This window comes from Barbatula barbatula, assembly GCF_947034865.1.
Source record: "Barbatula barbatula genome assembly, chromosome: 16".
In the NCBI taxonomy this organism is placed as follows: Eukaryota; Metazoa; Chordata; class Actinopteri; order Cypriniformes; family Nemacheilidae; genus Barbatula; species Barbatula barbatula.
This window is the reverse complement of record NC_136779.1, coordinates 1,008,703-1,030,888: the sequence shown is the minus strand read 5'-3', so window position 1 is coordinate 1,030,888 and position 22,186 is coordinate 1,008,703. Positions and strand designations below refer to the sequence as shown.

Sequence of the window (22,186 nt, the reverse complement as noted above, 5' to 3'; positions counted from 1 at the left end):
CAGCAGTACACACACGTGAGAATAAGACTGTCCTTGTGTCAAACTACCGCACCTAAATGTTACTGCAGAGATTATTCAGAGTTATTCTCTCTTGTTATAAGTGCTTTACTGGAACCCTAAGTAGTCACTCAACCAGTTTTTCTTTTCGTCACACAACAAGAAGAGTTATTTGAACACATCTCTTCCTCATTCTGCTGCTTTAAGAAACTGGTATGTTTAAAGCTGTAATGTATTGCCCATGAATCCACTTAATATGAACATGTTTATCCACACATGTGTGGCACATTTATGAATATACTGTATATTAAAGCATTTTTATTGTTGTACTTAATACTGTATATTGAATCTCATCAACAAGTTTGGTAACAATGTTAAGAAGCGCTGAAGGAAAAATGTGTTAAATGAAGCTGATGAGAATTGTGAAACAAAAGGAGAAAATACGTATTGTGTGTTTCGAGAAACCTCAAAGTTATGTGACAGAAAATTAGATTTAACTGGTTATTCTGCATCTCTAAAGTTACATGACAGTGAATATTTGGAAGTAAAGGTAAAACACCTACTCCATTTCTGAAGAAGAGGTGCAGAAATAAAGACTCAGACACAGAAACTGAAGCTCTTAGGCCCATTACAGGTTCATTTATTTTATTAAAATGATCATTACTATAGTATAGTATAGTTACTACAGTAAACAAGCCATTAATTATTCTTATTGACAAATACACAAATTACAGTTTGGAAATAAAGATATAGTTAGAAAGTTATAATCTGTGTAACATAAAATAATTGTTTAGCCGATAGGCATGTGAAACGTTGTCTATTTTGTGTGTAAATCTACTGAAGGAAGGTCAGAACACCCATCAGAGAAACAAACAAAACCATCAGAGAACTACACAGACACGAAGCCACAGACGCCTTCACTCGCTCTGAGAGCCCCAGATCTGTGAAGAGAAAATATAACACAACACAGTGAAATGAAGTTTATCCACAGTCAAAATAAATCAGAAAATATGTTGAAATATTCACCTGCGTTTCTATCAGACACAACAAGAGGACCCATAGAGATGGAGGAGCTGTCGTGAAAGTCCAGAGATCTGCGGTTCCTCCGCTGATACCCAGAGTAACAGGACTGAGAGAAAGAGAGAATATAAAATGTGAAATATGTATAAATACTATCAACAAATGTCAGCTAATATCATAGAAATGTGTTTATAACTCACAGTTGAGCAGTAATTGTTGGACATAAGACACAGATGAACAGAACAGTGCAGGTAAACTTTAGTGGAGTTTGAGCTGAAGATAAACATCCTGAAGGAGAAACGGCTGGATGTTGAGACGCCGTTCTGAAGAAGCTCCACTGTGTTGTCTTGTGGATTTGGACACCTGAAGATAAAGATGATGATTTATTTCACTCTTTCACTCTTTAAACATGTTAAGAAGCTCAAACTGATGTTTGTGTCTTACTCTCCAGTGATGAGATCCCAGCTCAGACTGTTCTCTGGATCATTCACAGGTGTCGCCCAACATCTGTCAATCACTGTGACAAACTGACGGCTGTCAACCCCGTCAACACCAACCTCAACAAAAATCTGCTGATCGAGTTCTGCATCCACACGACCAGTGAAGGGCTGAGAGAACTCAGAATCCTGATATGGAACCATTCGCACCTGATACCTCCCTTCACCAGCGGGAAGATCCTTGTTCACACGGCTGATAAAATAAACAATAGAAGATTTCAGTTTCTACGGATGTAGTTCAATGTATCATTCTTGCATATAGATATGTATTAATATTTAGTTCAAATTGAGTCTCACGTCTCCAGTGGGTTGATATCTATCATAGAAAGTGTTTGTGTTTGGGGGTAAATACAGCTGAAATTTAGCTTCAGTATTTTCTCTCTGCTGATGAGACCTGCGGGTGACCCTGTTGTCCCCAAAATAAAGTTCTCATAGATGACATGAGTGCCGTTGGCCTGTGGACCGCACAACATATTAGTCCAGATATCAATCAACTCATTAAAGTGTGTTAATATTGAGTCTTACCACAAGATTGGTTCCACAGATCTGATCGTTGTTATCAAAGTGAAACTGCACTCTTCCGTTCTGGACGGTTCCTCTGCAGCTGGGGTCATTGAGATGAAGAACATGAGCTGAAAAACCAGCTTCAAACAGCTGACAGCGAGATAGAGACAGAGATCCTGAACTACTCTCACAGGTTTCAGAGAAATCTGAGGAAAAAACATTGTCAGCATTTAACAAAAGATCTTTTTGTACATTTGAGATTTTGTTGTGAGGTGATTCTAACCTAAGGAGTGAGGTTCAGATCTGGTTTGGTTTTCTTTGCAGAAACAGCCGTAAACACCATTTCTCTCTCCACACAGTTCATCTTCAGTACAGTTGAGTGAAAGACACGGATCTGTCACAGATAAGAGAAGAACACAGAGAGATGAAGCTCATAAATACAACAAAAGAGTCCACTGAATTATTTTGGATTAGGGCTCCGCAGCTTCATAAAAAGTTAAAGGATGGAGGGAAATGGGATGAAAGTTTATTTCTATATACTTGAAAAAGAATAGATTTCTCTAGATCATACAGTGTTTTAGAGTTTACATGTTTGGCTAGGAAATTGCTAGATGTTACTTGGTGGATCTTAAATCCATTTACTAATTCAAGTGAGCACATACTCATTATTAAACAAAAGAACATTTGAGTACTTAAATTCTCTACCTGCACAGTAAGCAGCACAATGAAGTGGTTTGACAAACTCATACACATAATAATCTCCTGGACAGGCTTTGACTCGTATGGGATGAGATTCAGAACCACAGCAGCCGTTCCATGAAGACATACAGACGTGTCGTGTGACCACTCCATCTCCCAGCTGTGGATGAGGATCTCTGAGATACAGTGGGTTATATGTGCCACACATCCCTTGACTCACACATGATTCTGGCATCTGAGTGCTCTGACCGTTGATGAAGAGTCTGTACCAGCCATTCCACTCCACATTATAATCACACATGCTGTAGTAGTTGTAGTAATTGTAATTGTAATTGTAATTATCAGTTGATCTCCAAGACTCATCCAGACTGGTGTAACTGTCACAGGGATCCACACTTGGAGTGCTGAAAGGGACTATTATGAGGAAACAAAACCCAGAAAGAGTGCGTTAATAAATGTAGATTGGATGCGGATTTAATTCCATTAAGAATATAGTCCACATACGATATCTTTACAGATCTGTAAATAAACCAGTCATATAGATTATGTCTATAACATAAATCCAGATATACATGTAAAGTCTTTGAACAGAATGCATGTACCTGCACAATATGAAGGGAGTGGGATCTCTAGATCTGGTCTGGTCAGTTCGTAGACATAATAATCTCCAGGACAAGCTTTGACTTGGATTGGGTTGGATGTGTAATGACTGCATTGGTCATAATAAGAGCCGTAGACTTCACGAGTAACAACTCCATCTTCTACTCCAGGATGAGATCCACCAAGCCACAGAGAACTGAAACCTCCACATGACATGTAACTAACACACCAGTCAGGCATCTGGGCATTCGATCCATTGATGAGGAGTCTATACCAGCCGTCCCATTTCACACGAGTGTCATCATGTCCAGTTATATATCCATACCAATACATGTAATTGAGTGTGCTCCTCCAGTATTCATCCAGTATGTTGTAGTTTGAGCACGGATCACCTGAGATTAAAAAAGTTTATTTTAATGTGTTGTTATGGTTGGTTATTGAGGCTAAGCCCCCTGAGAACATGACTCACCCCGCTGAATCCCCCACAAGTTTTTCAGAACAGCAAACACTTTCATAATACTCTAATAAGTGACTAATTTTCTTTTCCACTGTTTGCGTATCTTCATGCTTGTCTTGTCTTTATGCGCTGATCTCATTAATATATATTTTAATTTGTCTTTCAAAAATGTATTCATGGGGATGTTCACAACCTGTAAAATGGATTAACTCATGTGGCGATGTCATGAACATGCGTGCGTCACTAAATGTTGTACCACGTGCGTAAGTAGAGATCACATCTCTGATGAGCTGTTCATGTTTGTATTTTCAGATAAGCGAAAACTGCAGATATATGCACAAACTGTTGTATAAATTGAATATCAGTAGATTATTTCTGGGAGTTACGGGGTACATTACTCTGCTAAGGATGAAGTTATCTGCGTTACTTTACTTCACTGTAAGAATTAACTAATCTAGCAATTTGTTATGAGTTTATTATACATACTGTTTAAGTAGGAGGCCACTAATGTAAAAAGAGCTAAAGAGATAATGTGAATAAATTAAGATTAATGTTGTACCATGTGCGTTAGTAGAAAACGCATCTCTGAGCTGTTCATGTTTGTATTTTCAGTTGTGGATCACTCAGTAAAGAAATATCATTCGTTGTGATTACTCGAATGTGTTACAAAACATTAAGGATAAAATGGTGTCATGCAAGTCGACTTAAGTGATGTTGAAAAAGTTTAAAATTTGTGGAACAATTGTATTTTAATTACAATTAAAATAGCCATTTATTATTGAAACTTACTGAAGGTGACGGTGGGTCCAGTAAACACAGCTGGAGTTGTTGTGGGATCAATCTGTGATATAGTGCTGACATCTAAAACATTCAATGTAAGACATGACTAAAGTAACATATAGGCCTAAGAAAATGTTATAATTAGAAATTCAGTGGGTAGAAAAAAAAGCTTTACCTGTGCAGTATCCTGCACACCAGTATTGTGGATTCACAAGTTCATAGACATAATAATTTCCTTGGCAAGCTTTTACTCTGATGGGTTTTGACTTGAAATCACAGCAGGAACCACCCCAAGAATACCCTCCACAGACCTCCCGGGTCACCACCCCATCTTCCATCTGAGGGTGAGGACCATTGAGCCACAGACCACTGTCTGCATTACAGCTGTATGGATTAACACAGGTCTCTGGCATTTGGATGTTCATCCCATAATGATAAAGTCTGTACCAGCCACTCCAGGAGAAAGATTCATCACAAATCCACATTCCACTTTCATTTGTTGCTCTCCAGGGACGATCCAGAGACTCATAGTTGTAACAGGGATCCTCGCTGATGCTGCTGAAAGAAACTGTCATGGAGAAAAGAGATGTTAGTCAAAGTACCGCAAATAAATAATTTCTCAAAGCACAAAGTTAGTGGAGGCTCTTCAGACACTTTAAAGTGATGACAATTGGGCTAAAATAAAATCATATGTTGGTCTTCTCATTGCCATTCATGTGTGACTGAGACACAGATCTTGGTAACCAATCCAAATAATCTGTCTCTGCTCTAAAGTTCTTGTCACTAATCAAAAATCGGCGATTTAAAATGTCTCATGGGCATTGACATGCAGAGGTTTTCTTCAAATGAAGAGACAAATTGCACTTGCTTGCCATATTCCCACTTTTATATCTCGTTTTAGTGGTTTCTGTGTAGCGTATCTTCCTCTTCACTATATAAAAGGTCAATTAAAAGATATGCAAGAAACAAACATCCTTCCAACAAGACTTGAGGGAGGCTCTGTTGTTAAAAAAATGCCTACTTCTCCTTTAGATTATTTTGGAAACATATTTGTCACAAATTAAAATTTTTAAGAAATAAGGATAAGTAGAGTTAAAGCGTCACCTGCACAGTAAGAAGGTTGTTCCAGTGACTGATCTGGTGTGATGAGTTCATAGACATAATAATCTCCTGGACAGGCTTTCACTTGGATGGGGTTTGATCTGTAGTTGCCACACTGGTTGGAGTACCATATGTGACTGCCTATAACATCACGGGTCACCACTCCATCCTCAGGTCGTGGATGTGAACCGTTGAGAGTCAGTCCAGTATAACCTCCACATCCCATATAACTCACACACCACTCAGACATCTGAGCACTTTCTCCATTCAGATACAGCCGATACCAGCCGTTCCACTCAACAACACTGTCATCATGTCCATAGTCCTGGAATGAGTTCTGCCCTATGTCTCTCCAGTAGTCATCAATAGTGTTATAATCAGAGCACGGATCAAAAATGGTAGTTGTAGGTACTGAGAGCGAAAAGAGAAACCTCTTTACACACGGTCACAAACAGATTTGTATCCAAATAGCACATGTTTACCTACCTGCACAGTATGCCAAATGGCAGGCAGTTGGACTCACAAACTCATAAACAAAATAATCTCCTGGACAGGCTTTGACTCGTATGGGATTGGACTGGAAATGGCAGCAGTCATTGTTCCAGTGACCACACACGTCTCTGGTGACCACTCCATCCTCAACACTTGGATGTCCACCGTTCAGCCACAGTGGTGCGTGAGTGCCACAGCTGTACTGAGCAACACACGTGTCTGGCATCTGAACGCTCTGACCCAGAACGAAGAGACGATACCAACCCTGCCAATTCACATTCATGTCACACATGACACCAGAGGAATGCTGATCACTGGTGGCTCTCCAGACATCATCCAGATCATGGTAGTTGTGGCAAGGGTCCACTTCTGTTTAGAAAACATTAGAAAAAACAAAAAGAATTCTGACTGGATGCCATTTCTGCCATAAACAAATTGTACATTTACACTTTATTTGAAATGGAATAATATTGTTGGATCCATTGAACATTTTAAGAGAGGCAAAAGTTAAGATAAAAATACAATAAGACAACATGACAATCTACAAAGGGGACTTTTACAATTCAATATTTATTTTATGAACATCGTTAACTCATATTTGACTTAACATTGAACATTTCTTTAATAAACTTAAATAAGGTCTTTGCTGTTGCTATTTAATTATTTTGCTCAGAGAGAAACTTTGGATTATTCACACATGCATCTCATTAACTCCATGCAGTTCATTAATAAACCATCTGTTTTGGCCTTTTTCATGCTATTGCCGATACGCTGATGGTGTTAAATTGATCCAATATCAACCGATTAATATCAGTGGCCGATACATCGGTGCATCACTTATTTTTAGCCTCAGTTTTGGGATGCTCAGTTTAAATAAAGTGTTTTTGAGGTTTCTTTGTAAGAACGTTCTTGGATCTCACCAAAATTGTTCCCTACAGGAAGATATTAATTCTGAATTTGGTGTTTCAAAGCAACAACATAAACAAACTTTACTGCACATGTGCTCTTTTGTTTCCTAACGTAACTTCTAGTACATACATACCCGCAAGGATTAGAGTCCCTGTAGATTGTTTTTTATTGTAGTAAATTATTTGGCTAGCAAGATAAACAAATTTTATTTAACAAATGATTTATGCGTCTGATAAAACCGTCTTAAGAACTGTGACATTGTTATGAAATAAGAGGCAGGAAAATCTGAACAATGTAAGACATTCTATATTTAACTTCTATTTTATGTCTATTTTGTATCCTTAATGTCTATTCTGTCATTACCGTTGTCCTCAGGGATAGGGTTTTCACAGTAGTCAACATGACTACATCCTTGTATAATAGTGTGATTATCATAAAGTTTAATGAAATGTCATAAAAGAAGATCATAAAAAAGAATAAAAAGAGAAAGCAGGACAATACTTTACCAATAGCTGGGATGAGCGGAGTGTTCAGAGTCTCTGTTCTCTGTGTGTTTGGAGTCAATGTGGTTAAGCTTGTGTCTTCTGAGATCAGGAAAAAATATTTTGTCAATTATTTGTAAACAAATCTCAGAAAAGTATTAGATTAATTTCCATGTGAGTAAAATTCTCTACCTGCACAGTAAGCAGCACACTCCATTGGTCTGACAAACTCATAAACATAATAATCTCCTGGACAGGCTTTGACTCGTATGGGATGAGATTCAAAACCACAGCAGCCGTCCCATGAAGACAAACAGACGTGTCGTGTGACCACTCCATCTCCCAGCTGTGGATGAGGATCTCTGAGATACAGTGGGTTATATGTGCCACACATCCCTTGACTCACACATGATTCTGGCACCTGAGTGCTCTGACCGTTGATGAAGAGTCTGTACCAGCCATTCCACTCCACATTATAATCACACATGCTGTAGTAGTGGTCGTAGTAAATGTAATTATCAGTGGATCTCCAGGGTTCATCCAGACTGGTGTAGTTGTCACATGGGTCCACACTAGGAGTGCTGAAAGGAACTATTATAAAAAAAGAGTGCATTAATAATATTGATAAGGTTATATATAATTAAAATACAAGTCATTTGGAAATGAAAAAATATTCTGAGAGAATGTTGGGGAGTCCTCAAAGAAAACATTTTGGGGGGTTGATGTTGATTTTTGTGAGGCCTTGTTTATGAAAAGTTTAAACCAAAGATTCTTAATGAGATGAAATAAAACAAGTAACTGCACGCAAAAAAAAAATTATATGCAACCTTTTTAAAGAAATTTTTGAATTTATCTCAGGTCCTAATAACATCATTTGTTTGACACGTGCCACTGCACAGATCAATTGATATATGACATCAATGCCCTGTGAGAGCAATACTGTATGCACCGTCCCAAAGCTGTAGTTTGTGGCAGTTTGTTTATGTTAGTTGAGCATCTGGTGGAGCGCTGTAGAAATGTCTTTCTCAAAGAAAGCCAAATCAGGACACCGAAAAAGAAAGGAAAGACAGGAGAAGAAAAGAAAACAAAATGAGGGGAAACAATTGGTTACTGACTTCTTTTCAATGAAAAGTGAGCACAAACTACAACACGAAATTTGAAGTGCCAAGCTGCTTGAATATCCCCACGAATCCGCGATCGTTAGTGCACACTTTCAGATGTAAATTCGGTTATACATGTAATCTCAGGTAAAGGCCACATAAATAAACTGTACACTAACAATGCTGTTTGCATACAACACACCATTTAAATAGCGTCATTGTGAAACCTGTTTAATTTTAAATTAATAGGCTATAATATTTCAAATTAGCAATAGTAGGCTTATCAGTGTCATAGGTTGGTAACTCATCAGTAGCTACAGGTGAATCTCGAACAATTATAATATTGTGCAAAAGTTCATTTATTTCAGTAATTCTAATATAAAGTATAGTTACTATATTGGTATAATGGTATAACTAATATATCATATAGACTCATTACATGCAAAGTTAGGTATTTCAAGTCTTTATTTGTTTTGATGTTGATGATTATTTATGGATTACAGTTTATGAAAACCCCAAACTCAAAATATGAATATTATTAAGGTTTTTATAGCTATATGCCATTATCATAAAGATTACAACAAATAATGGCTTCCAATATCTCACTTTGCATGTTATGAGTCTATGATATATATTAGTTTCACCTTTTAAGTTGAATTACTGAAATGCATTTTTCAAATTGAGACTATACACAAGACTATGATAAAAGAGATGATGACATGTATATGGCAATATGGCATTAATATTAGGCTACCTCCAGTGGCATTTACTGAGAACACTCCAATGTCAAATAAGCTATCTGTTCCCTTTGTGTTGTTCATTCTGCAAATGAAATATGACCGAATCAATTCTTGTTTGGTTATCATACAGCACGCAGTTTGTATGGGGGGGCATGGGGGCCCATCATGACTGCCTATGCATAGGGCCAGGGATCTTGTGCAACACCCCTGGCTTTAACACACCTGAAAACTAAGAGATCGAGGACTGAGAGAACTAAGATAACAAAGACTGAGAGAGCTGAACTAGACGGATAACTGTGAAATAATAATAACTAAAACTAGACAGGAATACAGGGAGGCAAGATACTAAGGCCTAAACAAGATTAATCAGAATGTACAAAACATACAACAATCTGACAAACAACGAGAGGACCAGAGGGATTAAATAGAGGGAACTAAACCAGCGGGAATGGTGAAGCTAATGAGTGAGCCGAAGCGGCTCTAATTGAGAAATGAACTACAGGAGTGAGGGTGATGATGTGATGGAAATCCGGTGAGGGGAAAGCCTGATGGAGACACGGAGGGCGGGGCAAATGACGTAGACACCGAACACGTGCGTAGCTGTCAAACCGGCTCCCCACACGATCGACAAAAACAACATGACACACAACCAAGACAGGGCTAGGATCACGACAGTAGAGCTACACCGTAAACTGACTAGAAAAGATCAATGATTTCTATTACTATTTCTAGGATACATAACAACATTGTTTTGTGTCAGAAAAGTACTACCCACTGACTTTTGGACCATTGGTGCAACCGGGAGATATGAAACAAAAGGAGATCATGAAAGGCAAGCATTTAAACACATTTTTCAGTGTTTTTGTAATCCTGCTCCTAAAGCAAATGGCACTTCAGGTGACGCTGCAGTAGCTGTAAAAGAAAATGCTACGTTGTACGTGGGGTCCCCCTCCATCGCGATAGCATCCCCACATAGTTTCTCTGTGCGCAGGTGTATTATACTTTCTGATGATAACTCATCCCCACTTTTAAAACCACCGCGTATTCTTTAATAAAATTAGCATATGCGTTATCATTAATGTAACTCTGGGATTGTTGGCATACATTGTATCTAATTAGCTAAGTTCACAAACGTTCGTGTGGTGAATCAATAAATGAGAAAACTTATACTACAATGTATATAATTGTTTTGATGTTAAGAGAGGAGAACTGATGGCCAGCCTTGTGAAAGTCAACTGGTATTTAATTAAACTGCACAAATGTTCATTGGTAATTATTATAATGAACTATCAATGTCAATAATTGCCACAACTTGCACTCATAAGTTTGACCCGGTGTGTGAAAACTAGGCTACAAATCTAGTTATTAGTGACGAGCATCAGAGTTTGATTTTAACCATTTATTTCAATATCATTTACTGTAAGTCTTTGACATGGCCTCAGTCAAAGTCAATCTCAATTTAAATCTAAATTAAATTAAAATAATAAAAGATTATACATTCACAGGATATTCTTTACATTTTATTGGTTGCCCTGCTTTAAAATACTAGATCCCTGTTCAAAACACAATATATGCAGATGGGATTCAAGAGGACACCCAGATAACGCTCATTACATGTTTTTGTTATTTTGTAATAAAAAATGTGTGGTTCATAATGTTTTTTTACGGAAACCACTAGAATATATGTGATGGGTTTATTTTTAGTAGGGTGAGTTTATGTAGGAATAGTATATTACAAATAAATGACTTTAATGATGGGTTTTCAAAGACTGGATCACAAATATGCATTGCAAATTCCCAGCTGATAAAACCTGTGGTTTAGGGGTTGTACAAGACCGCTGAAGAACACATATTGAGAGACGGTCGTTAATTTGCAGCTTTAGCTGGGTTTGATCGAGGTTGAAGCTGAAATATTCCTTGTTTTTTCAAGTTCAACAAGTACACTGTATTCAACAGTATGCACTACATTATTTACTTTCATAGACATAAACTGTAATATACACTCACCCCTTAAGGATTATAGGAACACCATACTTATACTGTGTTTGACCCCCTTTCACCTTCAGAACTGCCTTAATTTTACATGGCATTGATTCAACAAGGTGCTGAAAGCATTCTGCAGAAATGTTGGCCCATATTGATAGGATAGCATCATGTAGTTGATGGAGATTTGTGGGATGCACATCCAGGGCGCTAAGCTCCAGTTCCACCACATCCCAAAGATGACTGTGGGGGCCATTTTAGTACACTGACCTCATTGTCATGTTCAAGAAACATGTTTGTAAACCCTAGAAATGGTTGTGCGTGAAAATCCCAATAACTGAGCAGATTGCGAAATAATCAGACCGGCCCGTGTGGCACCAACACCCATGCCACGCTCAAAATTGCTTAAATCACCTTTCTTTCCCATTCTGACATTCAGTTTGGAGTTCAGGAGATTGTCTTGACCAGGACCACACCCCTAAATGCATTGAAGTAACTGCCATGTGATTGGTTGATTAGATAATTGCATTAATGAGAAATTGAACAGGTGTTCCTAATAATCCTTTAGGTGAGTGTACATGGTAGCCCTTTTAAGCCAGGTGATAAAAAATATAGAAATATAGACTTGATTAAGTGGTTTAAATACATAATATCTTCTTTACTTTTGAATAACAACTCGCATCTAAATGTGTTGCCCATCAAAATACTAATTACATTCTAAAAACCAATGAAATATATGTTTTAAAAAGATTTAATTGAAATAATGCGTGCAGTATATACAGTAGATTATGTCTCTAACATAAATAATCATAAACATGTAAAGTCTTTGAACAGAATGAATGTACCTGCACAATATGAAGGTCCTGGGATCGCTACATTTGGTCTGGTCAGTTCGTAGACATAATAATCTCCAGGACAAGCTTTGACTTGGATTGGTTTGGATGTGTAATGACTGCATTGGTCATAATTAGAGCCGTAGACTTCACGAGTAACAACTCCATCTTCTACTCCAGGATGAGATCCACCAAGATACAGAGAACTGAAACCTCCACATGTCATGTAACTAACACACCAGTCAGGCATCTGAGCACTTGATCCATTGATGAAGAGTCGATACCAGCCGTCCCATTTCACACGAGTGTCATCATGTCCAGATATATATCCATACCAATACATGTAATTGAGTGTGCTCCTCCAGTATTCATCCAGTTTGTTGTAGTTTGAGCACGGATCACCTGAGATTAAAATACATTACTAGTAATGAGAATTAGGGTCATTGTTAACCTGGCCTCATATTCTTAAAACTTTCTCTCAGAAAGCTCCTGATTTAGTGAAGAAATGTCTAGTCTCAGCTTAAAAGTGATTCAGAAACTGAATCTGAAACTCCTGAAAGTACCTGAAACTCTGAGCGAGGGCAAAGACAAAACTTCCCTGATAGCACATATACATCTGTACGTTAAACTGCTCTTTCTAAAATGTTTATCAGATGTTTTACACAGCAGATTTTTTCCAGATCTGCAGATCTTTAGCAGACGTGTAACATACGCACTTGCTAGCTGGGTTTTATCTATGAGGAGGTGAGGCTCTCTTTGTTGTAAGTTGTGTATGACACACTGATCTATAGAAATGACTGGATTGCTCATTATGTCATTACTCTGAAGCCAACGCGCCGCCAACATTTGTTGTAGTAACAGGGAGCTTATTACAGTAATGATAAAACAATACCTTAACAGTCCTTAACATACTTGATCCGAAGTCTACCAGTATTCTTACATATCAAATTCTGTTAAAACACATTTATTTTCCTTCTTCTCGGTTTGTCCATTGTCCCTGATGCTAAACTCTTAAGTCTCTTACTAAAAGTCCTCATCTATACTCCTGCCATTTCTGGACCTGAAGACCTCAGTTAAGATGCTTTCTTAATAACTATTTCTTTAGGATCTTTCCTTTAATTTTAAGGGAAAACGCGCACATTTCTAAGAATAACTTTGAATTCTGTCACAATATGAGCAACTTTTTGCACAAAGACTTTTTATGAATACGGCCCCTGGTTGTTAGGGCTGATTCTGAACCCCCGAGAACATGACTCCCCCCCTTCAACCCCCCACAAGATCTTCAAAACAACAAGCATCTGAATCAGTAATATGTGACTTTTTTCTTCTTGTTTGTCATTTTTAAGTCTTTACATCTCTATCTATGTTTTTCTTTCAGTTGATGTGTTCAGTTCATTTGTTATCTTTTATCTGCCGTCTCTCCTCAATAGCTTTGTTTGTCTTCACACCATAAATTTTTTCTGTTTCTCAATTTTTTTATTTGAGTGTATACTGACATAAACTGTAAAATAATCCAGTGAATAAAAGAAATTTGTAAGACTTGAAGTAGCCATTTATTATTGAAACTTACTGAAAGTGATGCTGAATCCAGTGGCCAGAGTTGTGGTTGTTATGGGATCAGTCTGTGATATAGTGTTGACATCTGAAAAAAAACATTCAAGATATGACTAAAATAACATAAATTAGATAGTTCCAAAGCTGGAAAAAGCTTTACCTGTGCAGTATCCTGCACACCAGCCTGTTGGTCTCGCGAGTTCATAGACGTAATAATTTCCAGGACAAGCTTTTACTCGGATGGGTTTTGATTTGTGATCACAGCAGGTACCAGACCAAGAATACCCTCCACAGACCTCCCGGATCACCACCCCATCATCTATCTGAGGGTGAGGACCATTGAGTGACAGACCACTCTCTGCATTACAGCTGTATGGATGAACACAGGTCTCTGACATCTGGATGTTCATCCCATAATAATATAGTCTGTACCAGCCACTCCAGGAGTAATATTCATCACAAATATACAATCCACTTTCAGTTGTTGCTCTCCAGGGACGATCCAGAGACTCATAGTTGTAACAGGGATCATCACTGATGCTGCTGAAAGAAACTGACATGGAGAGAAGAGATGTTAGTCAAAGTACTATTAAAGAATTGTGATTAATGAAGGCTATGCAGAGAGAGGGTAAAAAATCATTTAAAAAGTAAAAATGAATTTGTCTACATTGAAATATGCAAATAATAAATAAGCAAATATAAAATACTAATTTACAACTTCAAAAGCAACTTTGAATGATGGTCGAGTTCCTCTAATGTCTCATGTTGTCTCTCATCTGATGGAAACTGTTAAATGTGTTGTTCCCAATCAAAACTGAGTATTATTGTGATACTTCTGGCTCTGTAAGTAATATAAACTCAATAAACGTTTGGTTATTTTCATATTGGGCCAAAGAGACAAACCCAACCGCTGTGGCCTAATGGTTAGAGCGTTGGGCTTGTGTTTAGAAGGTTGCTGGTTCTAATCTCAGTGCCAGCAGGTCATGACTGAAGGGCCCTTGAGCAAGACACTTTACCCCTGATTGCTCTGCAGTAATGTGCCACTGTATAAAAAAAAACTACTTGTAAGTCGTCTGCCAAATGAATAAATGTAAATCAACCCAATAAATTATTATCTTTGCACTATTTACTATGAAGGAACTTGATTGATCTTAAAGTTTCTTATAAGCAACCTGTGTGTGATATCTGAGGTGACTAAAAGAGTGCAGACATACAGGACATTTGTATTGCATTTCCCGTTATCTTCTCAAAATATCAAATAAAGGTTAAGCTTCACCTGCACAGTATGAAGGTTGTTCCAGTGACTGATCTGGTGTGTTGAGTTCATATACATAATAATCTCCTGGACAGGCTTTCACTTGGATGGGGTTTGATCTGTAGCTGCCACACTGGTTGGAGTACCATATGTGACTGCCTATAACATCACGGGTCACCACTCCATCCTCAGGTCGTGGATGTGAACCGTTGAGAAACAGTCCAGTATAACCTCCACATCCCATATAACTCACACACCACTCAGACATCTGAGCACTTTCTCCATTCAGATACAGCCGATACCAGCCGTTCCACTCAACAAGACTGTCATCGTGTTCATAGTCCTGGTATGGGTTCTCCCCTATGTCTCTCCAATAGTCTTCAATAGTGTTATAATCAGAGCACGGGTCAGAGCTGACAGCTGTCGATACTGAGAAAATATTGTAAAATAGAAATGTCATTTGATTATATTTACTCATTCACAGACTCTATTTTAGGAAATCCTGTAAGTAATAAATCTACAATTTCAGCGAAACACATTTATGGTTTTTGTGGTTGTGGTCGTCTCAGTGGTTTCTGTGGTTGTGAGAAATTAGTGATTATTAAACAACAGTTATCACATACAATTTCCTGAGCACCTGTATATGTATTTACCTGCACAGTATGTTAAACTGCAGCAAGTTGGTCTCGCAAACTAAAGAATATCTGAACAGGATCAAGTTTAACTGCACACAGAATGTGTTTACAAAAGAAATCATCACAGAGACTGTTGGATAGAATGGGTCACTTTACTGGCAAAGTTTTGGCTTCTATTGGAGAGTCCCATAAGAGCCACAGGAGTTGTGTAGCGCAATGAGTGTGTGAGTATCGCACTCCAATGATGTGCTGCTAATCTGAAAAGTAGAATATAATGGCCTAGTGTGAAGCATTAAATATGCTGTGTGAGACGGTGCAGTCTACACCACTAGGTGGCGTTGAGTGGCTAGAAAACTGAACGAGAGTCGTGCGTGAAAACCGCTGCTAAACGTGTTCATTTCTATTTTTGAGGTTAGCTGGTGGGAAATCTGTAAGACCAGTGTATTAGAGGAAAAGTTCGTTTCAAGATGTGTTGTTACTGAAATGACAACTAGCCACAACCAGCAAACGCCATGTCCTGGAATGCACCTATCATATGGGTTGAACACCGCCTCCACAGAAGAATGTAATATTCGCTAATGTTATTTAACACATTACACTCTTACATAAGAACGCGCTTAGTTGCTAAACAAATACAGTTTAAGAAATGAACAAATTACTCGCATTTTCATGGACAAAGTCTGCCCTTTTATTCTTAAAAAGATGAAGATGTTTATAAGAAAATATTTGAGCATAAAGCTGGTAAAAAGGGTTTTGTTATTCCGGCATGTATGTGTGTGTGTGTGAATTATGGAAGAATCTTATAGAACTTGATTGATAGGTTTGAGGTGCAGTGTGTGCTTGCGAATGTCAGAGTAACAGTATGAAGGTTGATATTGTTGTTGCTCTACAAGACACTTGTGCCCATGGGCCCTGTTTTATTAATACGGGCCTGCCCATAATATTGCAATGATATATATTTATACTTATGAAAGATTTCGCATATTAAAATACATTAGATTGAAAGTCGTGCTGGGTGACACGAAAGAAAGTTTTGCTGACACGGAAAAAGGCTGAAATCTTTGGATTGTAAGTACACATTTGATGTAGTTTTAGCCTACTTTATTGACCCATTTTACGAAACTTGACACATTTCCACTACTATTATAAGTTATTGCTCCACTGGGTCTGAAATATAAATTGTACTGTACTTAATGTTTTCATGTGGCCTACCACAAAAACTGCATATTATAGTGAAGATAAGATAATTATAAATATATTTTATTCGTAATCCTTTACACAGCCTTCTATATACCAATGATATCAAATCGTGTGACAAATCTTTATTGTGAACGTTTTGTGCATGATGTCGTCAGATTTAACAAGATGATTACAGGAGTGTGTGGCAGAATTTTGAAAGATAAACTGTTATGAATGCTGCTGGAAAAAAATAAAACGTCAATTGTTTTTTGTGGTAGGCCACATGAAAATGTACTATATGTATATATATTTATATATATATATATATATATATATATATATATATATATATTCCATACCTAGTGGAGTTATAACTGAAAGTGACAGGAAATGTGTAAAGTTGCATATTATAGAAATGCTTTATAAAGTAGGCTAAAACTACATCAAATGTTTACTTACAATTACACTACTGTAGGTGCGTGATATAGTAATGCGGTATTGAAGTGCGCAAGCGTGAACTTGAATAATGAAAACCTGAATTTTAGGATGGTGAATTCATAGAAAAATATTATTTTAAATATGAAGGACAATCAAATCCCTGCATTAATTCATGCATTGTTTACTCAACTAACAGATATTGCAGTCAGAAGCGCAACAATTGTGAGATGCAGAGATTTTATTCCTTCTAAATCATGTATGAATAATTTCTCTAGTCCCAGTTCATAGAATGTAAACTGAAGAAAACGAACAAATGAAGTGTTAACAAGTCTTTTTCATTTAAGTGTTATTTTTGCGTTTGATTGGTTTGGTCTGCAAATTGAAAACCTTTTCCATTCTGCAATACATAAGAAAAATGAAGAGCTCTGCTAAAATATTAAAGGTTCAATTTTAGTTTCTTTTCTAAATCCATCATTAAAGAACAATTTTAACCACTTAGAGCAAAGTGATCAAAAGATGCAATGTTAGGAAAGATTGATCACAGTACCTAATGTTTGTCCATTGGTTATTTCACCTGTTAAACACAAATAAGAAATGATGATTTAAAATCTGGACAGTTGGCATATTTGAATTATTCTTAAACAGATTTGTCATGGGGTGTGTTAAACACTCACTAATATTCAGCAGCAGAAGACACACACACAATGAGATAAAAAACCCCATTGTGAAAAACTATTCCACCTGCACCTGCAATTACAAAATGCATATGTAAAAAATATGAAAACAAAATAGATAATTGAATAGATACAAGACAAAGATGACATTTATTATTACCTGAGATGATATGCTACTGCAGAGCAAAATCTGTGAGATTCTCTCTTCAGCAGTTAAAGCAGAATAGTGAAGCTGCAGGTGACAAAATCTGTTTTTTTAACCATGAAATGAGGGAGGTGCTTTACTGGAACCATAAGTAGTCACTCATCAATCTAAACTAGTTTTTCTTCAAGTGACATAAAAATATTTTTACATATTGTCTTTGCATGAACTGATCTGAATGAAGGAATTCACTTCAAATATAAAGATGTTCCCAAATGACTTTGTTTCATTCCACTACAGTATTACTCCTTAATTTAAATAAACATATTGTTTCTGTTTGCATTTATTTGCAGAAAATGACAAAGAAACTGGTGAAAATAACAGAAAAGGATGCTGTGTGAGTTTTCAGACCTCAAATACTGCAAAGATAGTGTTCATATTCACTTTTAAGCAATACAACAGTCATATTTAGGAAAATATATTTTTTGTGATCATTTTATCAAAGCCAGCATATCATTTACTTACAAAATGGTTCTTATGAATGTCACGTTTAGATGTATATATTTTATTGGGGTATAACATCTGATAAGGTTGAACCTCAGATACAAGTTATAGGCGACACAGTTAGTTCAGAAACAATTTTATTTTAACCACAGCTGAAGAAAAGTTCAATGAAAGTCCAAAAATGAAAATATATGGTTGTTCAAAGAAACAGTTCTTAGTTACTAAAGTGAAGTTGTGATTGTGATGAAACATGGGTTTATCATGGCAACTACTGCCTTTTATTTTTGATAGATAAAAATCTATATATATATAAAGGATCTTATCGGCTGTTTCTCAGCACAAACCTCCTCTACATAAAGGAATGCTTCAGACCTCCGAGCAGAAATGTTTTCTCTATTCAGTGAACTTGTGATCTGTCACATTTACTGTCAGGCAGCATTCTTTCATCTTAGAAATATTTCAAAGTTGTGTCACATACACACTGCTTTAGAGACCAGAAACCTTATTCAGGCATTCATACACTACATACATTACACGCTGTCATTTATTGTTGGTTGGTTCACTGCTTAAACATGCCCTAACAACAGTCAGCCAGATCAGAACCAAACTCACATGAGACTTCTATGAATGTTTTTTAAATAATGTGTTTTCCTGCTTTATGTATAATCTCAAAGTTCATTTATTTAGTTGCCTAATTTAGGAGTTCCCAAAGCCAGGGCGTGGTAGCAAGGTGATTTCCAGATTTGTATTATTATTTACCTAATGTTAGAAATAGCGTAGGTATTTAATGAGTTTAACAAAATATAGAAATATTAGTTAAGTTAAACATGAAACCATGCAAATAAAAAGCTATCAGCCTAATGGATTTTCTCCCCCTCGATCATGACCCCTGAGGTGATTACGTCACATTGAGTCTGATGTGCACACAGATTGTTTTCTGGCTTTACATTTAGGATATTCTTATTTGTCAAAATGAAACGTTGATTAATAGAACAAATAAATAAATCAAAATTATCGATTTTTCTTTTATAAGGATATTAAGTTAAGATATTTTGTAACTATCCTACTATAAACATATAAAACTGTATTTTGTGTGTATTTTTGTGAGTTACAGTGCCTCTGATTAACAACTTCAAAGGCAATTTTCTAAATATTTTGTTTTTTGCTGCACCCTAGATTCAGAGTTTTAAACAGTTTTATCTCCACCAGATATTGTCCTATCCTAACAATCCATATATCAATTGAAAGCTCAATTATTCAGCTTTCAGATGATGTAAAAATCTAAATTTCGAGGTGCATTTCCATTTAACCTGGAACAGCATGTCTGGTTTAATTTGACGCCAGTCATATGTCATTCTAACCGAGTAAATGTCTCACAGTCTCATGAATGATATTTAAAGACTGTCATCTAAAAATGTATTATTTAGGAAAGTACATGCTTGCTTGCGGATGAAATGACAGGTATTTCTGACAAGCATTCATTCCTTGAAATTAACACAGTTGTTATCAATTCAGTTGCAGGCTTCAGAAATCTCTTGAGTCAGTAGAGAGGAACCTGAGATCTGACATGTTTTCTCTTTGTGACCAGGACAAATAAACTTGCTTATATGACTTATAAAAAAATTTACTTCACTATACAGCAAACAAAAACAACATTATTTTACTCTCTAAATAAAAAATGTAGCCAGTGTAGCAAACAGTCCCTTTATTCAAAGAAGAGAAAAACTCACAAGACTGGGCAGACAAACAAACAAAAACAGCAATAAAATCTCTTTGTAACTTTGCATATAATTAATTACTGATTTACTTTATTGTCGAAATTGAAATATAAAAAAAGACAATAATGTTGTGGTCAGACTTCGGAAGGTGCTGCGAAAATGGGCGGTTGCGATTCCTTCATCTTTTAGGCATTTGAGCACTTGATCCGTTGATGAAGAGTCGATACCAGCCGTCCCATTTCACACGACTGTCATCATGACCGGTTGTATATCCATACATATACCATTGATGGAGTGTGTTCCTCCAGTTGCGGTCCAGTATGTTTTTATTTGAGCATTGGTCACCCGAGATTACAATTGTATGTACTGTAGTTTATAAATATCAAACAATGTACCCAAGCTGGAACAGTAACCTTTCAAAAGGTCCAAATATGTATCAATATGTACCTCTATTACGCTCTAGTTAGGTGTAAGGCTGTACATTTCCAAAGGCCCAATGATACTATCTTGAAACTATTTTTTTCTGATGGTTTAATCATCAGACATATAGGCCCAAATTACCTAAACAGGGCAAAATAGCAAGCAAACTTTTTAATTATCTAATTATCACCGGGACCAAGATATGTTTTTTTTTACCAGTACAACGACGAGTGCAGACCTGCGTGATTCATTTAAACACACTTCTCCTATAAAGTTTGTGTCTGAAAAGGAAACTCCTAAAAATTACATATGCAATAAAGTCAGTGGCAAAAACCGCAGAAATATAAACATTATGATGCTTTAGACACATAACCCCAGGAAGTTGCCCCACAGACAAAATTCTGCATTACGGCTGTATGGATTTATACAACTTTCTGGCGTTTGGATGTTCATCCCATAATGGAAAAGTAGGTACCAGCCACTCCAGGAGAAATCATGATCACAAATTCACAATCCACTTTCATTTGTTGCTCTCCAGGGACGATCCAGAGACTCATAGTTGTAACAGGGATCTTCGCTGATGCTGCTGAAAGAAACTGTCATGGAGGAAAGAGATGTTAGTCAAATGAAAACTTCAAACAATGGCTGAAAAGACTGGAGAGACATGTCCAATAAACCTGTTTTACTAGGATTGTAACAATGTTTGCTAATGTATGTGCTGTGTTTAAACTTGATTTTGAAATCAGCCCTCTTTACAGGACACAAATTATACCAGAAACACTGAAAATGGCTTTAAGTTATCTGTTAAAAGAATATGTTTAAAAACATGAAACAGAAAATAAATTATCAATTTAGGAGATAAAAGTAGAATGACTGGTATAGTTGAATAAAATACTCCAGAAGGTCATAAGTGACCAATCAGAATCAAGTATTCCAGAGTGTCATGAGAAATTAAATGTTAATTTTATGAAAGATTGAGGACAGAAGTCTACATGATGATTGTCCATTTATTATTTTACATGTTAAATACAAAATATAAGCACAATTATTTGTTAATGTATATTTGGAAATTATATTCACTTCACGTATATGGATATACAGCAGTTTCATTCTAAAGCACAAGACAGATTCCTCAGATTTGTATATCAAGATACATTCACCATTAGCCAGCAGCAGTACACACACGTGAGAATAAGACTGTCCTTGTGTCAAACTACCGCACCTAAATGTTACTGCAGAGATTATTCAGGGTTATTCGCTCTTGTTATAAGTGCTTTACTGGAACCCTAAGTAGTCACTCAACCAGTTTTTCTTTTCGTCACACAACAAGAAGAGTTATTTGAACACATCTCTTCCTCATTCTGCTGCTTTAAGAAACTGGTATGTGTAAAGCTGTAATGTATTGCCCATGCATCCACTTAATATGAACATTTTATCCACACATGTGTGGCACATTTATGAATATACTGTATA

The 22,186-nt window shown here is 36.7% G+C and overlaps 1 protein-coding gene across 1 annotated transcript; it reads right to left on the bottom strand.

The window, feature by feature from the left end:
- Nucleotides 1–609: 609 nt before the first annotated feature.
- LOC306905862 (uncharacterized protein) lies at nt 610–21,270 on the bottom strand (the record flags this gene model as incomplete). The annotated part of the gene is made up of 20 exons (XM_079476805.1): nt 610–938; nt 1,024–1,126; nt 1,218–1,380; nt 1,462–1,707; nt 1,812–1,969; nt 2,040–2,224; nt 2,302–2,412; nt 2,724–3,131; nt 3,320–3,709; nt 4,564–4,635; nt 4,730–5,122; nt 5,659–6,066; nt 6,142–6,516; nt 7,563–7,640; nt 7,731–8,129; nt 12,207–12,596; nt 13,765–13,836; nt 13,909–14,301; nt 15,025–15,432; nt 21,189–21,270. The coding sequence occupies 20 exons, from the start codon at nt 21,268–21,270 to the stop codon at nt 832–834; spliced, it is 4,941 nt and encodes a 1,646-aa protein (XP_079332931.1). The 3' UTR covers nt 610–831.
- Between the last annotated feature and the right edge of the window lie 916 nt (nt 21,271–22,186).